We start from the raw sequence: 23772 nt of genomic DNA, 5'->3' as shown, positions 1-23772 counted from the left end.
CTAATAAATGATACTTTTATTGATGCTGTGTTATTTTTTAAATATTTTTATAGTAGTACTGTAAAATTTTACACGAAAAAAAATACTCCGAAAATATAGTTTTACTCCTATTAAATCTAACGGTTGCAACTCTTATTATCGAAACATGTATGATTAGTTGCATTTTTTATGACAAATATTTTTCATTTTGTTTTATTGAAAATTATTAAATAGAACTGAAGATATTGGAAGAAATATGGTTTTGAGGATGACTTTCGGGGGTGGTTTTCACCGCCTTAAAGTACAAATCCGCTGATAAAAAAAATATATGTTTGTTATTTTTTTATGTATTATAACATGTCTTAGTATTATTGAAATCGGGGAAGAATGCCTGGGGTAGTTTTTTTGTACTCGTAAGTTTTTTCGCATCAGGTAAACTATGGTACAAAAATAATTGATTTTCATAAAATATGGTCAAAAATTAGCTTCGATTTAATTTGTACCATCTAAAGATAACAATTTTACAATTTGCATCTCTTGGAAAATCTCTCGGATGTAAAAAAAAGCGAAAAGAACTAGATTTCGGAATAGTACATTACGATACAAGTGCGGGAAAGTAGATTCTTGTCTCGTGTGACGTGTACACCCGAGCGAGGCGAGTGAATAATGAAATATTTGTCATTAAACACGACTGTATAAATAAAGTAATAATGGTGTAAAAATATAACTACCACAATTTTATTGTAAATAATAGTAAATGTTCATTCATTCGGTTTTCTTTTTTTGTATAATACAGTGACTGTACGCACTGTAGAACTCATATAGGGATATCTGGTGATTAGCAAATATTTAACCTGTTTTATCGACTAACTGCCACATATTATACTAATCTTTACATTTTCCTCAATTTTGGATAGAAAATCGACAAAAGGAAAATTGTTTCGTAATCCGGGAATAAGGAGCTATCATCCGCTATTGATATTATTTCTTTTTAAACAGGAGAAAAATGTTTAATGCATATTGCGCGCTGTCCGAACGCCCGATTTTTTTTCGCAATTTTCTTAAAAACTGAAAATCCGGAAATAAAATTTCAAGCGGAGACTTAATCTGGAAAAAGGGAGAAAACGTTTTAGCTCATGAAAACTCAAAAATATATTTAAAAAAATTTTTTGGGCGTCAGATTCACAAATCTTCATATACGGCCCTGGCTGAAAATGGAATGCTGAAATATGAACTGACACCGTTTTCCCGCCACTCACGACACGAAAATTATTAATAATTTAATTTGAAAATTGTGCAACGAATACGAAATGCGATTTGAGAGGCTACCGAGGGAAATTAAAACCTTAATTTTGAGCTATCAAACACAAAAATTCAGCAATAATTATTAGAGTAAACGAGCCTGTTCATGTACCGAGGATAATCGCGATTTTCACGCATTTTCCGTTGAATCAAAATGGGAAATTATCATCGATATCAGGGACAATTAGGGTAATTAATACTGTTGTCAAAATTGTTTCAACAATTTCCCTTCCAATCGAAGGGGCTACCTTCACAGTCCTTTTCAAATGTATATGTTTGAAAATATGAACGAATTGTAAGATGGCTCCAAGACTAAAAAGATGACGTTCATTCAAATGTCGTCTGCTGAGGAAATACGGCTACGTAAATAATTAAAGTAAATGAGAAGAATAATTTAGATATTTCCAAGGTATTTATCAAATCAAATTTTTATCTTACATTATTTGCAAAAAAGTAGTGTAATTATTTCAAACAATGTGAGGAAAACAAGTTTTTGGCTGGATAGAATGTTATTTTCTGTTGAAAGTTCATTAATACCTTAACAAGAAATCTAAAATGATAAGTTTTTCTTCAGAATGTCTATAATGATTTTTTCAATTTATATTTTAATAAAGATATAGATAAAAGTTAACCTCATAGTTTATTGCAAACATAACCTTTACTGAAACATTACTTAGTTTATTATTATCCTATTTTTTGTATTGTTCTCTTATGCAACAGAATCTTAAACTTCATTGAAATATCAGGCAGCAGGAATTAAAATGGCAACATCAAGTGATAATAAAGAAAATTCTACTGAGACAGAGGGCAAGGATAATTACTATTTAGAACTGTCATCTGAGCCTGTGAAATTTGAACCTGTAAATGATGTTACGGATGTCTTTTTTGATGACTCAAAACAGCAGGTACCCAGTGGAAGAATATTTGAAAGATTTAATTATTATATGTATCATTGATGATAATTGTTTATTTATATTGCTTTCAGGTTTTTGCTATTAGATCTGGTGGCGTCACTGGTGTACTTGTTAAAGGGCCTGAACATAATATCAACTTTCGAATGGATGACAAAGGTCCAGTCATATCTATCAAATTTTCTCCAAACATGAACATACTAGCCATTCAACGAAGTGTAACTTCTGTGGAATTCATAAATTATAATCCTACTACATCTTTAGAAGGAATTGAATATTCCCAGCCGTGTAAAGGAAAAAATGCCACTATTCTTGGTTTTGTGTGGACATGTGGTAATGAGATTTTATTTGTAACAGACCATGGTGTTGAACTACTTCAAGTAAGTTTATTCCAAATAGATTTCAATATAAAAATTTATTTGTTTCTTAAAGTTAATGATATATATATATATATATATATATATATATATATATATATATATATATATTATCTAGGTTATTCCAGAAAAACGATATGTGAAATCTTTGAAGTCTTTGAGTTTGCCTATAAATTGGTTTATTTTCTGTCCACAAAGTCAGTTGGTGCTACTTTCTTCAGGAACTTTGGGAACTCAAATGCAAGTATTGTATATCACTCATGGAAATCTCCACAAAATAACTAAGTTTGAAAGTAAGTAAAATTTGAAATATTGACAAAAAATGTATACCATTTACTTGATGAAAATCGTTATTTTCAGTGGAGGCACTATCGACAAAACCAGGAAAACTTGCTGTTTCAGAAAGAGATGTAGCTCTTGCAGTTTTATATGGAATTCCTTGTATAATAGTTCTTCGACATCAACCTAGTGACAATTGTCGTTCTATGGGATCTGCATTTGTCTACGTATATACAGTTCACAAGTAAGATTGAACTTTATATCAAGTAGTTTATTAAATGCACGTATTCTAAAAATTGCAAGTATATATAGATAATTTTCGTAGGAAATATCTTATAATAATTTAATTTAAATAATCTAATTTAAATAATACTTCAGAAACTTTTTATTAACTTATTTTAGAATGGTGACTATTAAAAAAAGCCACATATTAAAGCTTGACATGAGTGGTAGATTTGCTATTAATGTTGTGGATAATCTTATAATTGTTCACCATCAAGCTTCCCAGGTAAAAAAAATTTTTTTCGTATATATTTTAACAGGTGTAAATTAACGAATTATAATTACAGACGTCAATGGTTTTTGACATTATGTTGCCTGGTGTTAGTGATGGAACTGTTATTCATCACACTGGCATTGTCCCATCTAAATCTATCAAGCCCTGCAGTTTGAAAGTTCCTGGTCCAAATATTCCTGAGTATGTTAATCAACCTTGTCAGTTGTGTATCCTTATCAAAGTAATACTTTATTTTTATTTTATTTTACAATCATTTTCAAGTAAAAAGTTTTTCTTAGCGAATAAACAGATTCGCCAAATTGGGTTGTATTTCAACCAAATATTATCATTGATGCAAAATTAGGTTGTTTGTGGTAAGTTATCTTGATAAATTGATACAATTATAATAAGTTACTAAATACATTTTATAATTATATTAATTAGGTACATGGAATTGAAATTAGATTCATTAGTAAATCTCATCACTGATAAAGTTCGGCTTGTTGAATTTTTAATGCAGCGGAAAAATTCAAAACAACTATTGATTCAAGTTATAAAAGATCTTGTCACGCAAATGCCTACTACACTGATAGATATGCCTGCTATTTTTGATAAAATAAACGTAGTTTATAGAAACCATTTGGAAAATGAAATTCAAAGCGTGATCGGTACTCCAATACAGAGCAATGTGAAAAATATTAACTCTTCGTATGAAAACTCCAAATATAAAATATTCCTAGATCAGAGCGACATGTATGGCCATATTCTTTCCAAATTTCCTGAGGATACTATTGACACTCAAATGATTATTTGGGTACTATTAGAATACATTAGGTAATTTATTTTTAAATAGAAAATAATACTTTAATAATGTTTATAGGCAATTTAAAAACTACCATTGCAATTATACATAAACATAGGTCGGTATCGGAGCAGGGTATTCCAGTACAACACTACCTTCATGAGCTTATCATCACGACATTGGTAAACAAGCAAGCTTATTATCAGCTTCATCAGCTGCTTCAGTATCACGTAGTTTCCGACTCGAAACCATTGGCTTGTCTTCTGCTTTCCTTGGAGAATCTTTATCCAGCAGCCCATCAATTGGCTCTTGACATGTTGAAACGTTTGGGTAACGCGCACGAGGAAATTATTGAAGTACTCTTATCAAAGGGACACATTTTACCAGCTTTACGCTACATCAGAAGCGTTGGTAAAGCTGACCAAGTATGCGCTCGTAAATTCTTAGAAGCTGCTAAAGCAGCTGACGATCCTACCCTCTTTTATTCCGTTTATAAGTTTTTTGAGCAGAGGAATGTGAGGCTTCACAACACCACTGGATTTGCTAAAAGCGAGAGGTGTTCTACTTACGTACAGCATTTTAAAACACTCTTCCAAACGACTGATAATGGCTGTAATTCTGATACGATGTCGACTTATTCAATTATATCTAGTACTTCTACGTAGTTAAGGTTTTATTATAAGAATGATTTTTGTACAGATGCATAAACAGAGTTTGTAATCAATTATATATTTATGATTATTTAACGTTAAATATTATTAAGTTATTTTTCAATAACACTGCTTTTCTGTTTACGTGTATTGTTATAGGCCATTCGTTTATGTCAAAAATGGCAACATAGTCTCTTAATATTAATTAACATTGCAAGTTAATTGAATATTTTCTATCTATTCGAGAATTAATAAAAATATTTCCTGGTCAAGGATAAGATGAGAGTTAATAAGTGACCCTAATTTTCTTTTTTTTAAATAAAAATCTATAAGCCGAAAATCCAACATCCTGAAATGATTTCTATTGATGCTTGAAGCGGAAAAAATATCTCATTAAAATTAAAACTCGATGAAGCAACATTTGGAAATACCAAATGCACGGCGCATTTCCGTGTCTTCTGCTGGCTGTTGTAAAGGCTTTCGTTAATAAGATTTGTAAATTAGTACTGAAGTGTAAAGGTGATCGGATGAATACCGATATGTGTGAATGCTCAAATGATTATCGTAATGAACGAGCAAAAAATGAGCTTTCAAAGCTGTTTTTTTTTCATTTGAACGTGACATACATACAAATACGAAGATATGGTAAATCTTGTGTGAAAATTGAAATACAATGAGATTAAATTGATATTACCAAACCTGATTAGGAATTACAGAAAGCGATCAATTTTTTTCAATATAGTTATTGGCAATAATATGAAAAAAAGATCATTTTGCAGTGAAATCTATCTGAATTTATATTAAAAGAAAATAAATTTATAATTTGTTTTGATTGATATTTCATTTACTTTAGATAATACATAACAACGTTGATCAGAATTTTGAATAGAAAGAAAACGACATACATAGCAAAAGTTATAATAATGAAACTATATTTAGATAGTTATTAAAGCATCAGATATTCAATGTGTTAATCGATTCTAACATTGACAGTGAAATAGGCTTTGAAAATATCAATTAATTAAGACATTGATGGTAAGGTAATGAAAAGATGTCAGTAGCAAGTTTCTTATTTAAAATGTCTTTATTGATGTATTTAAATCACTTTTCGTCTTTCATTTTATTGTTTCGACAAACAATGTATAATACAGCTTGGAATATAGGTATGTGCGCCCGAGTTGCTCGGGGCTTGCGCGACGGTTTCGACGTGAGGGGCAAGATTCTCTCACTACCACAATAGACAGGAAATTAACAAGGGTCCGATAGCGGCTCAATACTTAACTATTTCTTATCATTGCTGCAGCTCATTGTACAAAAATCTTTGTTTACCTATTGTACAACATTATCTTGTAAGCCTTGTTATACTGTATTCTTTAAAATATCGATATACATATTCGATAATTTATTAATTTAATGGAAAACTAAATCTTTGAGTAGTTTTGAACCAGTTTCCACAAACATATATTATTTTTTACGGCGATACGCCTTGCAATGGAAAGTTTTTTTTTTGTTAAAAACGGTTAGTGAAATTTAGATACCTTCGTAAATGAATTTTAGCTTCATACGAAAACAAGGCAAAAAATATTTCTTTTGGTTTGAATGAATTATGAAATACAAAATATATTTCGAGCAAAAACAATCATGTCAATCCAATTAAATTGTCATTCAAGAAATCATCTTTGTCGTACCATATTTCAATCAGCAATGTTTTTCGATTCCAATCCAAATTTGGAAAGGGATCTACTCGTGCAAAAATCTTATAGAAAGCTTATAGTGCTCGCTTACGAAAGTCGAAGGAAAAGAGAAAGACAGTAAAACACTATTTATGTTTTTTTCAGTTTTTAACTTTTGCAATAATGAAATCTATGTTACAACAAATGGTAGATATAAGTACTAGGTATTATTATTTTAAAATATTTGTCGATTCTCACATTCGGAAAATAATTTAACATGTACTACAATTACAAATAGTTTTTCGTTTTGGTTTTTCACACAATCAATTGCATATAATTTTCTCTTGTAGATACAGACAGCTATAGACTTAATATTCTTATTGAAGAGTTAGTTTCTTTTGTTTAAGTCAATTCAAATTAGGTAGATCAGCCAATTTTATTGTATGCAGTATTCACTTAAATCTTTTCATTATATGTTATTAGCCTACTATATTTTGAAAGGATTGGAATATTAAAGGTACTTTAATAAATACAATAGTTAATAAATAACAATAGTTAGGTTTATTCGTTCAGTATGTAGCTAGTGGTCCTCACGCGTAGAAAAATTTGCTGAAAGAGTGTTGCCTATTGTTATACGAAAAATTATTTTTCCAGTTTATATATTTATTGGTAGTAATATTTGATTAGGTACGTTTGTAACGTTTGGATCAGTGTCACCAATTTATCTATTGAAGAGTCACCGGATATATCTTACTTTAAAATACAGAAGATTCGTTAGTATGAAAACTGTTTAATTAACTAAAGACTAGCATCTTTTTGATTTTTCGTGTGAAATATTCGTGGTACCGCTCCGAAAACTTTATAAAATAAATTTACTGTACTTTTATATAAAATGTCACAATATCTTAAAATATTACTATAATAACAATACGAGTACAAATTTTTAATTAAGATATGACTTAGACATACTTTATAAGGTATGAAGAAGCACAATATTTATGTATTATTATATAATATTACAATATAACAAAACTATTTTTAAATTTTATTTATTTTTTGATACACTACTTTGGAAATTCTTTTTTTGTTTCCATTTCCACAATAAAACTTCTTGAAGAAAGGTATCCATATAAGTCGACTTTTAAATTTCACGTCCACACATGAATAAGTTCCCCAAGTTGAATTGATATTAAGCTCACACAGTTATTCAAATATCAAAACAGTATCATTTTTTACAGTTCTATATAACGTTTATATAATCTTATTACAACTTATAATAAAAATACATAGAAACTCCAAGTCTCCCTGGTATGAGAAATTCACTTTACAGGACTTACCGTTATTTATATAATAATATATCATGAAATCTATGAAAGAAATACGCTTTTTTGGAGTCTAGAATTGAAAAATAGTACATTACGATACAAGTGCGGGAAAGTAGATTCTTGTCTCGTGTGGCGTTTACGCCCGAGCGAAGCGAGTGCGAGTCCCGAACATGTGCCGTACCGTAGTTTTTGATACGACGTGTGGAAAGTGCGATTTTCAACGCACGTTTTCTGCCGAGCGTGCGGGAAAGACGCACTTTGCGCACGGAGTATCGAAAAATTATATTCTCAAGGATTAATTTCCGGCCTCCTTTTCTCCTTATTTAAGATGTATAGTGGCGGAAAATATCCCTATTAGAACATTTAGAGAAACCATTTTTTTCGTCATTTTAGTATCACTGTACATGAAATAAAAAACACTAAAATTAAGGATTACTTACTTTTATTCACAACCTAGAGCTGATATCTATTTTTAGTATGTTTTAGAAGAAATGTGGATAAAAAAATTAAGAGATTAAATTTGATACTTTATAAAAAAAAAACACAGATCTTCATGATTTTGTTCTTGGCCAGTTAAAGATCATTTCCGAAAAAATTTTTTGCGTAAAATTCGAATTCAAAGTTAGATTTTGTCCATCACGTTAGGTTTTTTAGATATCCTAACTTAAAGAGGCGAAAATAGTCATTTTTGCTATATTTGAGGTCACGTAGCATTACCAAAAAATTTTTTTTTCTAAAAACGGGACGAACCATTTGAAAGGTTTATCGTTATTTTTCAAAATTAATTTTTAATGTTTGAGATATCTTTTTTTCTCATCGAGATATCTTTAATTGAAGTCAAGTATTTTCGCATGTGCTATACATGCGTATCCGGAAACTTAGCTATTTTGAGATTTCTAAAATACTTGACTTTAGTTTTAATGATTTTCAGCGGATGGCCAGTGATTTAACGATGTTGAATAAAATTGTTCTTAGAGACTTTTCTAATGTTTGGGAGCATTTCCGTCACTGTATAACTTAAATAAAGAGGGAGAGAGAGAGAGAGAGAGAGAGAGAGAGAGAGAGAGAGAGAGAAAAGGCCAGAAACTGTAGCGAAGAAATTAAATGTTTCCAATTTTAGACTTCAAAAAAACAATTTTTTTTATAGTTTTCATCGCATGTGTGTATATTGTTATCTAATAATCATATTTTTGGTTTGTGGTATACATTTGATACGTACTCGATACTTAAAAATCGAGAAAATTAATTTATTCATACGATATATCAGTTTAATTTTTTCAACGAAAATTATATAGATACAACAAAATATTTTTTCGCCTATTTTTCTGTTTACTTTCTAGAAAAATGAGGATATTATTGTTTGATCGATGATAATTATGCATTTACGAATCGACAACCAACTGAACATTGAACTTTTCATTCAATATAATTGTAAGAAGTTGTCGTTATACACCTAATATATCTAGAAATTCTACACTTTCAAATCGATGTGCATTTGACTGACATATCAGCTCTACGCTGCTGCATTACAAAACAACTAACACTTTCCATACGCTCCACTCCAGCTTTCACTCTAGTGGATATATAATTTTTACGGAATATTCTCTTCATACATACACGTACAATAAACTTTAAAATATTTTCAACAGCTACAAATTTATATAGGTTTCAATGCGATTTGTGTGCACACTGGTTGAAATAGTCGGTATCGTCGTCAAAGGTTTCACCATCATTATGACTTCTACGTAATATACAATAATTTTTTATCAAATAAATTAACATCTATTACACGTCTAAGACCGTCATTGTTTACATTTCAACAATGATATTTTATGTACTTGTAAAGATGTGGGACGGCTCTTGTACTCATATACGTGAATATAGCAGTGAATAAGATTATCCGTTTAACTTGCGTGCCACGATTTCTATCCCTATAGAATGTTTTAAAAGTTTTTAAAGTTTGTTACCAACAGCGTTAGTCATATTTGTACGACTAAAGTGTACGCAAATAGTCAATATTGATGCGGGGTACGTTGGTGCTGCCGCAGTGACGCGCAAAGTATAACGAGAACCCATTTATAAATGTGGGATGCTCAGACAGTTTACCGTTAATGAGAAAACACTATTTATAGCATTCGAGCTGCTATGTAAGATATTCATGCATATTTATAGTGCTTCATCCGATAGTTTTATGCTTAATCAACTTTCTCCGCGGACTTACTTTGTTATTGATCAAAATGTTTCAAGAACATTAAAAATGTTTTATGTTGCTTTCCCATAATTAGCATATCATCCGGTTAGCGTCACAGCCGCGATAATCGCCATTGGCAAAAGAAAGCCGTTGACGAAATTGAATGCCGGAGCAAAGCGAGGTTGCACCATGCACTGGCGTGTAGCGTAATAACGCCGCTTCGGCGGATTCCGTTGGCAAACACAAGTTGGAACCGGCAAGTCAAGGTCGGTCGATAAAACGATATCCGACGGAACGCCGAGAGTGCGGGGACGGTCTTTTCGCGCTAAGCTCATACGAGCTGTGCGCAATGAGTTTATACGATCGCGAGAGCCCTGCCGACGCTCGAAATGACATCTTGTCTTGATAATGGCCGAATACGCTCGTTGGGTGATGATCGTCGCTCTAGCAAATTGAGATATATCATTAATTAGCTCCGCTCTATCGCTATCCCAGCATCCTGTTTGGATCTCATTAGCAATGGTATTTTAAGGCTTCCGTCGCCATGCTACCAATACAGAGCCAACCAATTGAGATCAATACGTGAAATAATTTGTCTTGCATATCCTCATCTAATTAATTTGAAATCAAGAGATATCATCGATTTCACAAACATTTAGCGTTCAACGCGTACTGAATTATTGGGCTTTCGTTTGTCTTTCATGATATTCGACGAACATTTGCAAACGTAATGTAGTTCCTAACACTTTGAAATTAGGACTAATTTTCCGTACGAACGGAGCGCACGGAATTTTTAACTACACGAGCTAACAGTCAACAATGAGAACCGTGACATTCGAATAACATTAAATCCCATAGTCTTTGTATTATTTCATTTTCGCTAATGAAGATCAACTTGATGTTAGCAAAAGTTAAAATTGGCAACTGAAAGCCTGCGCGAAGTGTGTTTTGCAGTAACTGCAAATTAACATTGGCAACTTGGTAATCGCTGGGCTAGCGGAGGGCGAGATGGCAGGGGCGAAATTCGAAAAAGAAAAAGGGAGATCGACGAATGGAGGCCGTGCCGAGGAGAGAGGAAGAAAAAGACAAGCCCGCGAGGTGAAAAATGAACGGAACGCGGCCTTTTCCTCTTCAATTTTCGCGATCGCTCTTCATTTCCGTTGCCCCGCACCTCCAATTCTGCGAGTGCGTGCTTTCTTTTGTGGCTTTTTTTCCTCCCCAACTATCCGTTAATTATCCTGTTTTCGTTACATTGTTAACCGTTGCGTTTCCTTGCGAGATTCTTTGCGTCGCATTATTTTTCTCGCGCGACCGGGGAAAAAAAAAAGAAAATCGGAAGGTTATATAAGCTTTTTCGACGTAAACGGCGTGCGAGACTATATATGGCTGAAGACCCTGTAAAATGTGAAATATGCCCATGACTATAAAAATATTGTCCGTCCCATTTGTCTGGGATTTTTGCATATAAATTGGAGTCGCGACGGACTGAGTGATGATGTCAAGTATCGTATATGCACATTAATGAGTTGGCGCGCTGCTTATATATTCTCTAACACTAGACAGATGCATTATTTTTGTCGCATCGAGCTTTTTCAAACGTAATAATAACTCTATAATATATAGATCGGATAGTTGAAGACCGACTATATTGCCAGGGTGCACAAAAACCCGTGAAAGTGGTTTGATGTATACGTTCAATATCACACTTTTACAGTTGTATTGGGCATCATTAAGTGGAAGCGATTTCCGAATAACCGCATATATATTACAAGTAGCAATTGCCTCTCTTGGTCAAAAATAAAACGAACGGGTAATTTGGCCGTAAAAAAGTAAAGAAAGTAGCCAAGTGCGTAATCAGACAAAGTCTTTACGAGATGTTGCAGTCCTCGGCGTGGGCGTCGCGTATCTGTTGTTTGGTCTTGCGCGAAGCTCGCCTGATTAGACTTCTGCTGCGCGGCTTACTTTTTACCTCTTCCGCGACGGCCACCACGCTCGAGCCTTGTGCTGCCAAAACTTGTTTCGGACTGCCCGGGCTACCCGAATGACTTGGACTGCCTGGCCTTGTACTGTAACAGGATCAAGCGAGAATTTGTTGTTTCCTTTTTTTCTTTCGTCGGTGCGTTAATTGATTGATTGACTTTTTTTATCCCAAGATGATTGAAAGATACTCGCTGTTATTTTCTTTTTCGGGGAGAGAAATCAATCATTCGAAATGGAGACTTAGGGAAAAGTTTACAAGAAGGGAAAATACAGTTAACTTTGTTGAATCTTTGAGTTAATATATATTATAAGGGAGTTATTAGAGGAGCTACACAGATAGATTTTGAGTCAATAGCTATTTTGGTAATCCAGTATATAAACAATGCAAACTAACTTGATCAAATCTTGAATCAAAAATTGAATGGTAAGCAATCCAATCACGACTACTTAAGAGACTATAGTACTGTTATGATCAGAAATTCGTTTGCCAATCTAAGAAAAGAAGAACAGCGAAGACGCAAGAAAGAAATCAAAGAATATTTTTACTCACAAAAAATCAACAAGTGTGTACCTTCGCGAGCCGTAAGCGGAGCATCGTCTCCTCAGCCCCGACTCGTCGGTCTCGCCAGTCGGATTTTTCGGCACAATTCTCGACAGCGTGACGAAGCATCGAAAGACCTCCTTGATATTGTAATCATCTTTGGCCGAGCACTCGATCACTTTGGCTCGGAGTTTTGGCAATTCGCAATACAGCCATTCGCTCACGTCTTCGATCGGCACCTCGCGATGAGCTAACGACAGATCAAGCTTGTTGCCGGCTATCACTATCGGCACCTCCTGTCATCAACAAATACATACAGGCTCCAATATTATTTTCTCAATAATTGGGAATTACTTTTTCCGACAAGGAGCGAGGATCGTTTTTTCTCTCAGAGTAATTAAGATTGTCTTGCATAGTTTGTCAATTTTACTTGAATGCCAATGATTTGAAGCTAAATATTTTTGTAAGACAAACGAGCGCATTCGATGAAGTCGCAATAAAAATTAATTATTTGATGCGCAAAGGGATACAAGCTTTAGTGAACATTCGCGAAAAACAATGCCAATACTTGAAAAATAGATAGACACTGATAGGAAAGCAAAATGTGGGTCAGAACTGGTAATCACGATGTCTGTCGATAGCGAAATGCTCGTGATACATACATACACGCACACAAAAGTCGAATCTTCGGAACAACTTTTGGCGAAAATGATTTTTTTCTCGCAAGAGTTGGAAGAAGAACGAGCCCTTACCTGAAAGTCAGCCCTCTGCTCTCTGACCTCTTCGAAGCATCGCTTGACGCACTCGAAGCTCGCCAGCGAGCAGGTCGAGTAAACCAGTAGAAAGGCGTGGGCCGTCGCTATACTCAGTCGACGCATCGCCGGGAATTGCTGGTCACCTAAAACACAACAAACATTTTCCAACTCTCTCTCTCTCTATCTCTCTACTACTCTTTAAAGCTTAAGGGTCGTTGCCGAACAGCATTTACATTTCGCCGAGTGAATATTGCGCAATGCTTTCTCGCGCGACCTTCCATTCAAGCGATGTAATTATTTCAGTTCAAGCGTTTCTTCAACCTTTCTGGGACGGAGAGCCATTATCTCCGTGAGATTATTTACCAGCAGAACTGCATTAACTATTCGTTAACGTCCATCTTCCAGTTCGAGATGAAGATTTCCCATTCAGCAATCGCTAATTGCTCACAAATTTTACCGACTTGAAAGAATTTAATATATTTCGTATAAATCCTGTGAGACACGTCACGTCGCACTACCGAATAACTTTCAGGCAGCCTATATTTTTCGGAATTTTGTCGATGCCCGCCTCTCAACAGCCGAATCTTGGGAATTGATCCGACGACATTATTATCATTACTTACCGGCCGTATCGAGCAGATCAACCTTGATAGTGAGTGTGCCGAGAATACATTCTCTGGAGTAGAGATCCTCGACTGTAGCCCGATATCTGTCGCTGAATCCTTGGCCGAGAAGCCGCCGAATAATGGCACTCTTGCCCACGCTCGCGCCTCCGAGCACCACCAATCTGATACGCTCGTGGTCCGCCATCCTCGAACGTCACGCCTGTAAATGTAAATATACAGACGCGCGCTTCTGAAAAGACTGGCTGGTTTTATTTTGCCGCCCCAGTGCTGTTCGCGTTGATTGCTTTCAGTTGGATGCGATTACTTTAATTGTGCTTTAATGGTGTTGACAGAACAATTAATCGTGCAGGCAAAATAAAACGACTTTACCCCCATTGTTTAATTTTGTTGCGCGAATGAATGTGATTTTCCAAACTCGATAAATCACACGTGCTGTTGGTTACTTGTAAAAAAAAAGCAAAGAATTCAGTAAGCTTGCCTCGTTTCATATTTTTATATATTATTCATATTTACAATACCGAAACCAGACAGCAGCATTGATTAATTTACGCGATGTTTCATTAGCGATAATAAAAGGGTACAGATATCAATCACACGATTATTCTCGTAGCCAAATGTAAAAATTAAAAGCCCTACAAAGAGATGCACGTTTGCACCCTTGGCAGCAAGCTCCGAATCGAACGTACGGAAAATTCGTCAGAGATATCGAATTGCCCGACGTGAAATGCGCCCAAGTTAGCATTTAAAAACAGCGTGAAATACAAAGCCAGAGACCAGTAACAGCGAAATAGGATCAGCATAATTAATTGGTCGAGAATTACCTTGACGCGTCGATGAGAGCCCGTTGTAAAAGCAGCAATCTCGATTTTCAGCAGCCAAGCTCTGGCGTGGCGCGAGCCATCCACGTCTGCTGGAGTGCTTATACGGCGTGGACATCCGCTTTTCCGCGAGCGTCGGTGGTTGGCGCAGCTGGAGAACAATGTCCGATCGCCGTTCTCCTTTAGCCGTTACTGCTCCACCTCCTCCGCCCTCTGACGTGGCTGACCGTTTTACAGCGCGACATCCATTCGCGGCCGACCGTTAATTCGTCATTCTTATCTGCGACTTCACGCTCTCTCTCTCTCTCTTTCTTTAGTTCGCTCAGCGAATATATATTTTTTCTCCCTTTCTCGCCGCGGTCCCTTCGAGCAAATAACGACAGCACGGCCAGCAGCTCCCCTCCTCACATCTCCGGGATGAAATTGCTTCCCAAAGTCGCTCCTGCTGATACTTCCTTCCGTGTGTTTCTGCTACGTCATATTGTTACAATCTAGAACAGAAATTGAATTTCCAACGGTGAGAGGGGTGTCGATTCGACGCATGACATAGAAAGATATTTGTTTATCGTGATCATTCGGCATTTTCTGCTTTCCGTTGGGGAATACACTGTGTTATTTCAATAATAATAATAAAGCTCTTTTTCTCCATCCCAATTCCCTACTTTCTATCGGAGCTTAATGTATAATGATAAATTTGCTCTGCAACAATGTGAAAGGATTCTGTGTTTCCGTCATTAGAGAGTAATATATCCTGAAAGCGTTGCAGCTGCAATTATTCAGTGCAAGCCTATAATGTGGAGCCGCGCGACGAGCGTTCGGTCAGTGCTACCCGTACAGCTGGTAACTAATTGATGGAAATCATAATTGCATTACAGGCAGCGCTGCGCGCTACACTACTTGCAAATAATTAAAGCGTATCAAGTTGTGACGCGTAATTTCTGGCCACGGCGCGCTTGCAATCAGTTCGACTCAATGGGTTGTCAATTTGTCGCGCGATTGAACGTCTTTGAATGGCGAGCTAACGGCTCGTCAGAAGCTACCGCGGGCCGTCTGTGTAATCAAAAAGTAAGAACGACGTTACGTTGCCGGTGCGCATGCATCGAGAGCTAGATCGTTTCTGCGTTCGCCTCCATTTCCACGCCTCGTCGCCAACTTTTCTAATTAAAACGTAGCGCGCTCGGCGCCTCGATCGCCGCCCTTGCTCTTTCGCGCCTTTCCGGCTACTCGTTGTTTCTTTTTCCTTTTGTGCGGACCTAATAGGTTTTGCCGCGTTTCGGAGTCTCGATTGATCCCAATCATGCTTGGGTAATTGCTTTGGCTTTCCGCCGTGCTATACACAAGCGTTATGCCACGAGTTCAAGGCGACGCAGTTCTTTTGAAATTTGCTTATCCCACGCTCGCGCCGCCCTCGCCGCTCGGCTTTCTTCCCAATGGAAAATTATCGAAGGTCGTTACCGAACGGCTCTGCGCAGTGAAATTGAACCGTATTCTCCAATGCCGCACGACTCCACACTTGCGCAAAATAATCAGCTTAAGACAAATACAAAAATTCATCGGATTTTCTTAAGCAGTCAGTGCCGCTCCTCCATTGCGCAATTTCATCCGAAATTCCGCGCGTACGCAATAACCGCAACGCTCGTTTCCTACAGACACTGATTTTACGTGATTTGACCAAACGCCAGTTGTTTCATTGGAATTATTCAACGCGAAAAATAAAATACTACTTTCTCGACAATTAAATTAAATGTCATATTACATTATATCTTTCTACAAAAGAATTAACAAACGATTAATTGGGACGAAATAGAATGTTAAACACGAGATTCTTTCCAAAATTTATTTATTCTTGCAGAAATATTTTGTGTAGAAGAGCCAGTGATTCTACAATCAAATTTTCTATAGAAAGTCCACATATTCAATAGTATCCTCTTTTTTAATAAATCCTATTTTATGTTTTCCATTCAAATAAGCAGACATTATGTTAAATAAAGAAAATTGAATAATTTGCGTGTAATGACATCTCTTGAAAACGGATTCGGCCGCAATAACAATGCCCAAAAGCAGAGTTTATTCATCAGCTGCTTCGCGTACAGCGCGCAACAACTTAGTTTGGTGAAACTTTTATTAAGGATATATACTATAACGACTACCCAATTATAATAGGCCATTAGCGAGTGAGCACCAATTAAAACAACTACCACTCGTTATATTTTTTGGTTAATCGAACTAAATTCGGTGCGTTGTCTGGCTTTGGGTCGTTATTTTCTCTCTCTCACTTCCTCTCCTTTGCCGACTTTACGGATCAGCGAAATAATTGCTCGTCTTCATGGTACCGTCCCGGGTATAAAATTGAAGCTAGCGTTGCGTGAGCTTTAATGAATATTAACCAAGTCTGCGTCGTTAAAAACGCGCAGAGATGACGTACACGTGATCGAAGGCTCGACGGACCGCTGTCTTTTTCTCCGTCATCGATTTTTGCTGCGCTGTTTCCAAAGTTTTCCAATCGCAGCAACATCGATAAACGCCAGTCAGTATCTTACGCTACCTTGAGAGAAACGAAACTTTTCTTTTAACGCAAAAAGGTAGTCACGCGTAACTTCGTTTTTCTGAATAGTTGCTCATGTTTCAATGTTGAATGATTGTTTTATAACTTTTTCCTTGCAACTAACCGTCTTGTTTCTGCTTGGCCGTTCATGTGAAAATTTTTAACTTTTTTTTTAAATCGTTAAGTTGAATCGGAATAAAGTAGATCAGTTGTTGCTATGTTCTTTGCGCGTATGAACATTGTAATATCTGCAGCTCGAATAAAGTAAATAATTTCAATTTGTTCGAGATTATAAAAAAGTCAAAGTTAAAATATAACTATCGAACTTTTTATTATTGAATTTAACTCACATTATAATTGTTTACTTCAATTTTATTTGTCTTGAATAAAAAAGTAATCTTTTTTAATATCGGTACAGATATTTACAAGAAACCCTCGCAATGTTCTAAAAAATAAGTTTATTATCAGATCATTCAAATAGTAAAATATTTGAGTAGAAAGTCAAAAGCTTTTTAAGATCCCAACGAAAAATACGTTTTTTCTTCTATTTATTTTTGTTAAAGCTTTTGCTGAAGCTACTGTATTACTTTATATCCGATAAATATCTTACATATCAGACAAAAGCTAACTCGATATTTGAATATATGTATATTTATTTGTTTCGAGTGTCCGCCATGTCGATTGGTGCCATTAAAAAGAAGGTTGGCCGTTGGCTAAAATGAAAATACACTTCATCTCGAATGGACAGGGCGAAATAGATGAAAAGTTTCGCGCAGAAATGAGCATTTCAAGTGCAAGCTAGTGTGACTTTTCAATATCTTCTTTCAGTTCTCAGTGGACACGCAATCTCTGAATGCCATAGCTTCATGGCGTACCCTCAGGATAAAATAACGTGTAACGGCTTAACGTTCCAATATTCCGAAATTGCTTTTCAATATCATTATTATTATTATTATTATTTCAAAGTTAACAACTTCGAAATACTTGTGAAGTTCTCCAGCTACTAAAGTGTACTTTTTCGTTTTTGAACGGCACAATAAAATAATGTCTTTTAATAAATATGTCGAGGATACTTCGCGAAACGAGTCGCCAGTGATCCACGAAATTACGCTCAATAAAACTTTCGAAAGCAACCAATAAAGTCAAGGGGTAAACGCGGGGAAATTTTGCAGGGGACCAAGTTTGCAAAGTTCGTTTCCACGGATAACGCTGTTTAGCTGCTTTATCGAATTTCAAGACGATACTAGCCCCTCGAGATGGACGGCATCTTCGAGAATATTTTTCTTCGGCAGCCTTTTAACTAATCAGTTCGTTTCATAGCACTTTACAACGTTATCGAATTTAATTACGACTTTTCTCCAGCAAAAGCGTTATATCGTGCACTTACTTGCAAGTTTTCATTTCGAAAGTTACACAACTTCGAATTTACAAAAGAGATGGTATATTAACTTAAGAATGCAAGAAGCTAGAAATATAATTTTCAAAATATATGATAATCATAGAATTAACTGGTTCACTGTACTTAGAAAGACTTTATTTTGTAGTTTACCTTTTACTTAGAATTTTGAGTTGGTTCAATATGTTAAATTTGCGCTGAATTTCAAATTGCAGTGCGGCAGTTTTTCTTTTTCCAGGAATTCATTTAATGGAGAAAACATTTTTTAATGAAAATTTATTTTACTTTTCGCGTTATGAATTCAAACTTACAAGGCTAATGAATTTATTTTTAATGTAGTGCATTAACTACGACATGAAATTACATTTCTGACATTTTTCGTAGCTTCCTCTTTGTCAAAACAAAAGTATGATGTTTTTTAAAGCTCTGTTATTAGGACAAGCAAGAAAGTTTTGTCCTTTACGGATTATACACTGCGATGCATGCTTGCATGTGAAATTTGTTTTTCAAACGCTAAACTCCACTCGAAAACTTTATTTACGAGCCTAACCTTACGTACGCAACATTAAAGGCGATATATTTTCAGGCTACTAAGTGACTGAGAAATATTGAAAAGCATCCAAGTGACACTAATGACTTGCTATTTTAATAATCGACAGCTATGCAAATAATCAATATTCACGTCAATTCATCATTAGAAACGCGATCGTTAAAAAACCTTCGTATCATTTTAAGGAATGTGCTTACAAGACTTTTTCATCCGTAAAAAATTACCGGTATGAATTTGCACTTTGAAAAGTCATTACGCTCTGTGCATCCAATACAACCGACGTTATTCTGTCGGCAAGCTCGCTTGGCAATCAGATACCAAGTGAATCGAGTACAAAGCATAATGCTTATACTGAAGCAAGAATATTACTTTTCTTTTAAGACGAGCTCTCGCACTCGCGAACAGAAAATCCTAGGAAGTAGCGCGTTTACGGGATGATTCAATTTTCTCACAGCACCTATATATTTTTCGCGCAGTTGCCGCGGCGCGCGCTCGCGATAAGTGTAATCGGCCAGCCGCGAGTCACGCGAGCTTGCGCCTCGTTTCCCGCGAGACGAGAAAGGGGGAAAAATGGGAAGGCAAAAAGGTACGACTAGCGAGTTTGATTTATAGAAGCTCTATTTAACTGCGTGCTGCGATGACAAATGGATTTGTTGAAGACGCGGTGAGTAATTGACTGATTTCAGTTGCGTAAATAAAATATATCATGTTATTCAACTGATTAAATGCTTTGGGAATTGAATACGGTCAACTTACTTTTGTGTATTTCGTTTTTAGAATATGCGCCATTCGAATACTTAGTTATTTTCTGGAGACTCTTACACAAAAATAAAAATTTTCATTACGTTTTCAATGCAAAAGTTCAAAGTAGAAAAATAATTCCATAATAAGCCACGCAAAGCGTATGTCATGGTCAGCTCGTGCGTTGTTATGAGCGCTCGACGTCGAATAAAAAAAAAATAGAACCGTCATGGATGAGTTACCTGAAGTGCGACTGAAGATTAAGATCATATTTTCATGAGCCGTCGGATATAGTTTCCAGCTGGATAAGCGATTACGAGGCCAGCAGTCACTTTTTTAATAGATTTTCCGCAATCTCAGATTTATAGAAATCCTATCTGGCAATGAATTTGCGAAAATGTGGAATTTCTCAAATTCGACGTGTAAATTCATCATAAAATTGAACTCGTACTCGTACGCGAATCTATGTGAGTGATACTCAAGTTCGGGTAAGTGGTGATTAAGTAGCAGCGGCACCGTTCAATCTGACAAACGAGAAGATTAACAGTCATTAAAAGCAGTATTGAACGAAATGAGGATCCTAATGACGTACGCGCATGCTCGACTAGATGATGTGTTGCTGCTGGCTCGAAAACGCACAGTAAGCTCGCTTAGAGAGATCTATAAGTGAATGAGCTTGCACGCACCCATACCTTTGCCGTTAATGTGTGGACATGCATGTGGGAGGGGGGGAGAAGAGCGAGAACATCCCAGTCAGCTGGAAAATGCGTCGGTTGTATGTATTGACACACGGTGCCGATGCAAATTCCGCTCTCGCGTACGCACGTGCACATCAACCGCGAGTACCTTGGGCTTCAGCGTGCGTGCGCATACGTTTAGCACACCGGTTTGCTGCTCAACACAAGCAAATGTTGGATTGGCGCAAAGGTGTGCAGATTGGGCACTTAGACGAAATAATTTCCGCGTTTTTCTCTCTCTGGAAGCTTGGCACAACTCGATATCACGTGTCCGATCAAATATGGACCGATCCTACTGACATACTGTTTCTATAAATGATACTAATGAGGGTTATAAATAACACGTGATTCAACCTGAGGCTAAGATAAAGGGTACGTTTCCTTTTATTTTCGCAATGCGTAATCTTAGTGAAAAGAGGTAACAAGGGTATAACAGTCACGGCGATCGCTTACGTCGTCAGAATCCAGCGTAAATGCGGTAATTCTACCGGTACTCGGGGAGAGAACACAGTCTGCCAAAGGTAGCTCCACGGAATCCCAGTGAAATTGGCGCAAAGCTTCCCGCAAATCTCAACCTTATCTCTGTCGAGGTATAGAGAGACCAAGACGAGCGAGGTGCATGTGGTCTTAGTTGGCAATCTTGCTTGAAGACCAAGGACGTCTCGTATGGATAGATAAACGCTCGGCATGATGAGATTAGCTGGGATCAACCGAGCTAACAAATAACACTTGTAGCGCAGCTATCCGGCGTGTCTTCGCTCTGACGTGCACGTACAACAGATGTTCGTTACGACTGATGATAATTGCTTTTTTTTTAATTTTGTCAATGTCGGTCAAGCTAACATTGAAAAGTTCAAATTCTCGAGTGCTTTGTCATAAACGACACTCGTATGACCTGGAAATAAGTGGGAGATTTATCCGCAACAACATATTCGCACGAAACGGGGTCATCCAATCGTAAAACTGAGACTCCCTCTCTTTCTCTCTCTCTTACTTTCTTTCTCTCGCACATACTCTCCCTGCAAAACTACTCGAGCGTATTCAAATTGTCGACTACAAAAAAATGTAAAGGGGGTCACATTGTTGCCGTTGCAGTACAATTTCTCGCGCATGAAATTATAACAAGGGAGCGCCTAGTAACGTATTCTTGACAAAGAGAACAGTAACGCGCGTACTTAAAAATGCTAATTGGGAAGCACGAAAAAGAACCAAGAGCTGTTAATTGCTATTTCCATTTAAAGCGAGCCGAGGCTCATTAGTAGGAAGCGAAGATGATCAGACTGGCGAGTTGTATACTGACTCTGTCGATTAATTAAATCGTCGCGCGTTCCTGCCTCGTTACACATCCATGAGTTTCATAATTTTATTATTCAGATACTTTTGTGTGTGAGCGCGAACAGACGCGTCGCTGATACCCTCGTTAAATTTCCATTAAGTAACCGGGAGTCGAATTATCGCGATATACCTCGCGAATTATTCGTTTATTCGCCTACCCGAGTTATTGCTTGATTGGAATTTTCGTGTCTTTGACGCCCTTATCTGTATAGGGAATTTCGAAATTTTTTTATAATGATCGGTATGCATGAGGTCAAATGATCTCATTGTCATTCAATAAATAATTGATATTGATTGGGAAATAATCGATTGGAAATGTTTATTCATGACGCGAGTATGAAATATTTCAATATAAAAAATGTAATCCATTCGTGTTCAGCGTTGTCGTCGTTTATGTTGCTTTCATTAGTCAAAGTCTCTCTATTTTTGAAATCGATATCTGGTCTTGAATTATCCCTCATCTCAAAAAGAAATCTTTTTCAAACCCAAGTAAATATCAATATCAAACTATCGGCAATAGTCGACAATCTTTCATTGTAGTTTTCTTGATAAAGCGCTCACTTTTAGCAGGAGCCATAATGTGTAATCGATGTAATCATGTGATTACAGCGATTCAAGTATCTCATAATTACCGCGTGAATGCTCGCATAAGTTTCAATGTTCTATCTTGTCCTGGGGATCACTTTATTTTTCCAGAGTAATATTGAATCTCACTCATGTTATTCTATTGAAAAATGTTTGGGCTGTGATTGAATTATTGAACGAGTGAATGCATTATTTTATGGATTTTAAAGAACAGGACCTAATGTATACGATATATGTTAATAATAACCATTTAATTCATTTAATAGTTAATATTTCGTTACATTTTTTCAAGACCCTACGTGTTAATACATGCTGATTGGCAATGCTCGTATAACTTACTGACTTGAATATTTGAACAAATTAAGACATTTACTTTAGGTTAAAAGTATGATTGTTGAATTCTTCAACTACAAAAAAGGTAATTGAAGATAGACGGGGACGCTAAAATCCTTTAATAGAACGTAAATCCGTGGATTCAACGTGCAAAGAAAATGAGATGAAAGTAAGTACGAGAGAGAAATGAGGCGAAGGGAGAAGTAGTCGTGCCACTACTGCTCCAGAGTCTTTACAAGTTTCCTCTCTCAAAAGCGTTGAACGACTTTTTAATCCCGACTCACGAATGGAATGACTGGAGATTCTCTCGTCCTGAACCTCCGTAGCTGAAGCCAGTCCTTTATTTTTTCACCTTGACTCCGGCGACTTCTTTTTCTTCCTTTGATTCTATAGATACAGTGCAAAACGCGACAAACTTAATTGGCACCCGCAATCTATATGATCAAAGTATCAAACAAGCGTTTTGAGTCAATATAATGTTTTTTTTGTGATGACAATTGATTGAAAAAAATAGTCTGTATTTTGTATAAAAATGCTTTTTGAGAAAATGCAGAATATAGAATGTTTACTTTCATAATCAGTTTTACGATCTTAGCATCTTAAATAGTAAGACATAGGTATTGTTTAAAATCACAATTGATAATATATCAATTCTATTAGCAACTCTGCAATGTTTTTATTATTGCATTTACCTTTTCTTTATTTGGTACATGTTTGTACAGGGTTTCGCAGAAGCCACACCTGCAATTAAAAATTTACGCGATCATTAAAAACATATTAAGTTTGATAAATGAATCGGTATTTACTCAATTACGTATTAAAAAACACCGCAATGTACATGTATT

The 23772-nt window shown here is 36.0% G+C and overlaps 2 protein-coding genes across 4 annotated transcripts in view; one reads left to right on the top strand and one right to left on the bottom strand.

Moving 5' to 3' along the window:
* The first annotated feature begins 1547 nt into the window (after nt 1–1547).
* Nucleotides 1548–5564, top strand: LOC131671452 (regulator of MON1-CCZ1 complex). 2 transcript variants are annotated; one of them, XM_058947870.1, is made up of 10 exons: nt 1548–1690; nt 2002–2186; nt 2267–2572; nt 2688–2862; nt 2930–3092; nt 3251–3356; nt 3418–3571; nt 3655–3718; nt 3789–4178; nt 4265–5564. In XM_058947870.1, exons 2-10 carry the CDS (start codon nt 2043–2045, stop codon nt 4809–4811), a joined length of 2049 nt encoding a protein of 682 aa, XP_058803853.1. In that variant the 5' UTR covers nt 1548–1690; nt 2002–2042; the 3' UTR covers nt 4812–5564. The 2 variants fall into 2 exon arrangements, with proteins under 2 accessions (XP_058803853.1, XP_058803854.1); XM_058947871.1 differs by having other exon boundaries at nt 1560–1690; nt 2028–2186.
* A 135-nt stretch (nt 5565–5699) lies between these two features.
* The window catches only part of LOC131671466 (GTP-binding protein Di-Ras2), a 79384-nt gene continuing 61311 nt past the window's right edge, over nt 5700–23772 (bottom strand). Inside the window, exons 3-7 of one of the 2 annotated variants that reach the window (XM_058947906.1) lie at nt 14709–15196; nt 13885–14086; nt 13259–13404; nt 12516–12802; nt 5700–12051 (exon numbers count right to left, since the gene is read on the bottom strand). In XM_058947906.1, the coding sequence (XP_058803889.1) occupies nt 11853–12051; nt 12516–12802; nt 13259–13404; nt 13885–14071 (819 nt within the window). In that variant the 5' untranslated portion in view covers nt 14072–14086; nt 14709–15196 and the 3' untranslated portion in view covers nt 5700–11852. The remainder of the gene's footprint in view (nt 12052–12515; nt 12803–13258; nt 13405–13884; nt 14087–14708; nt 15197–23772) is intronic. The other variant, XM_058947907.1, reaches the window with a different exon arrangement.

The sequence above is a fragment of the Phymastichus coffea genome, unplaced genomic scaffold, assembly GCF_024137745.1.
Source record: "Phymastichus coffea isolate CEN01 unplaced genomic scaffold, Cenicafe_Pcof_1.1 PCOF00126, whole genome shotgun sequence".
Classification (NCBI taxonomy): Eukaryota; Metazoa; Arthropoda; class Insecta; order Hymenoptera; family Eulophidae; genus Phymastichus; species Phymastichus coffea.
This window is presented reverse-complemented; position numbering and strand designations above follow the sequence as displayed.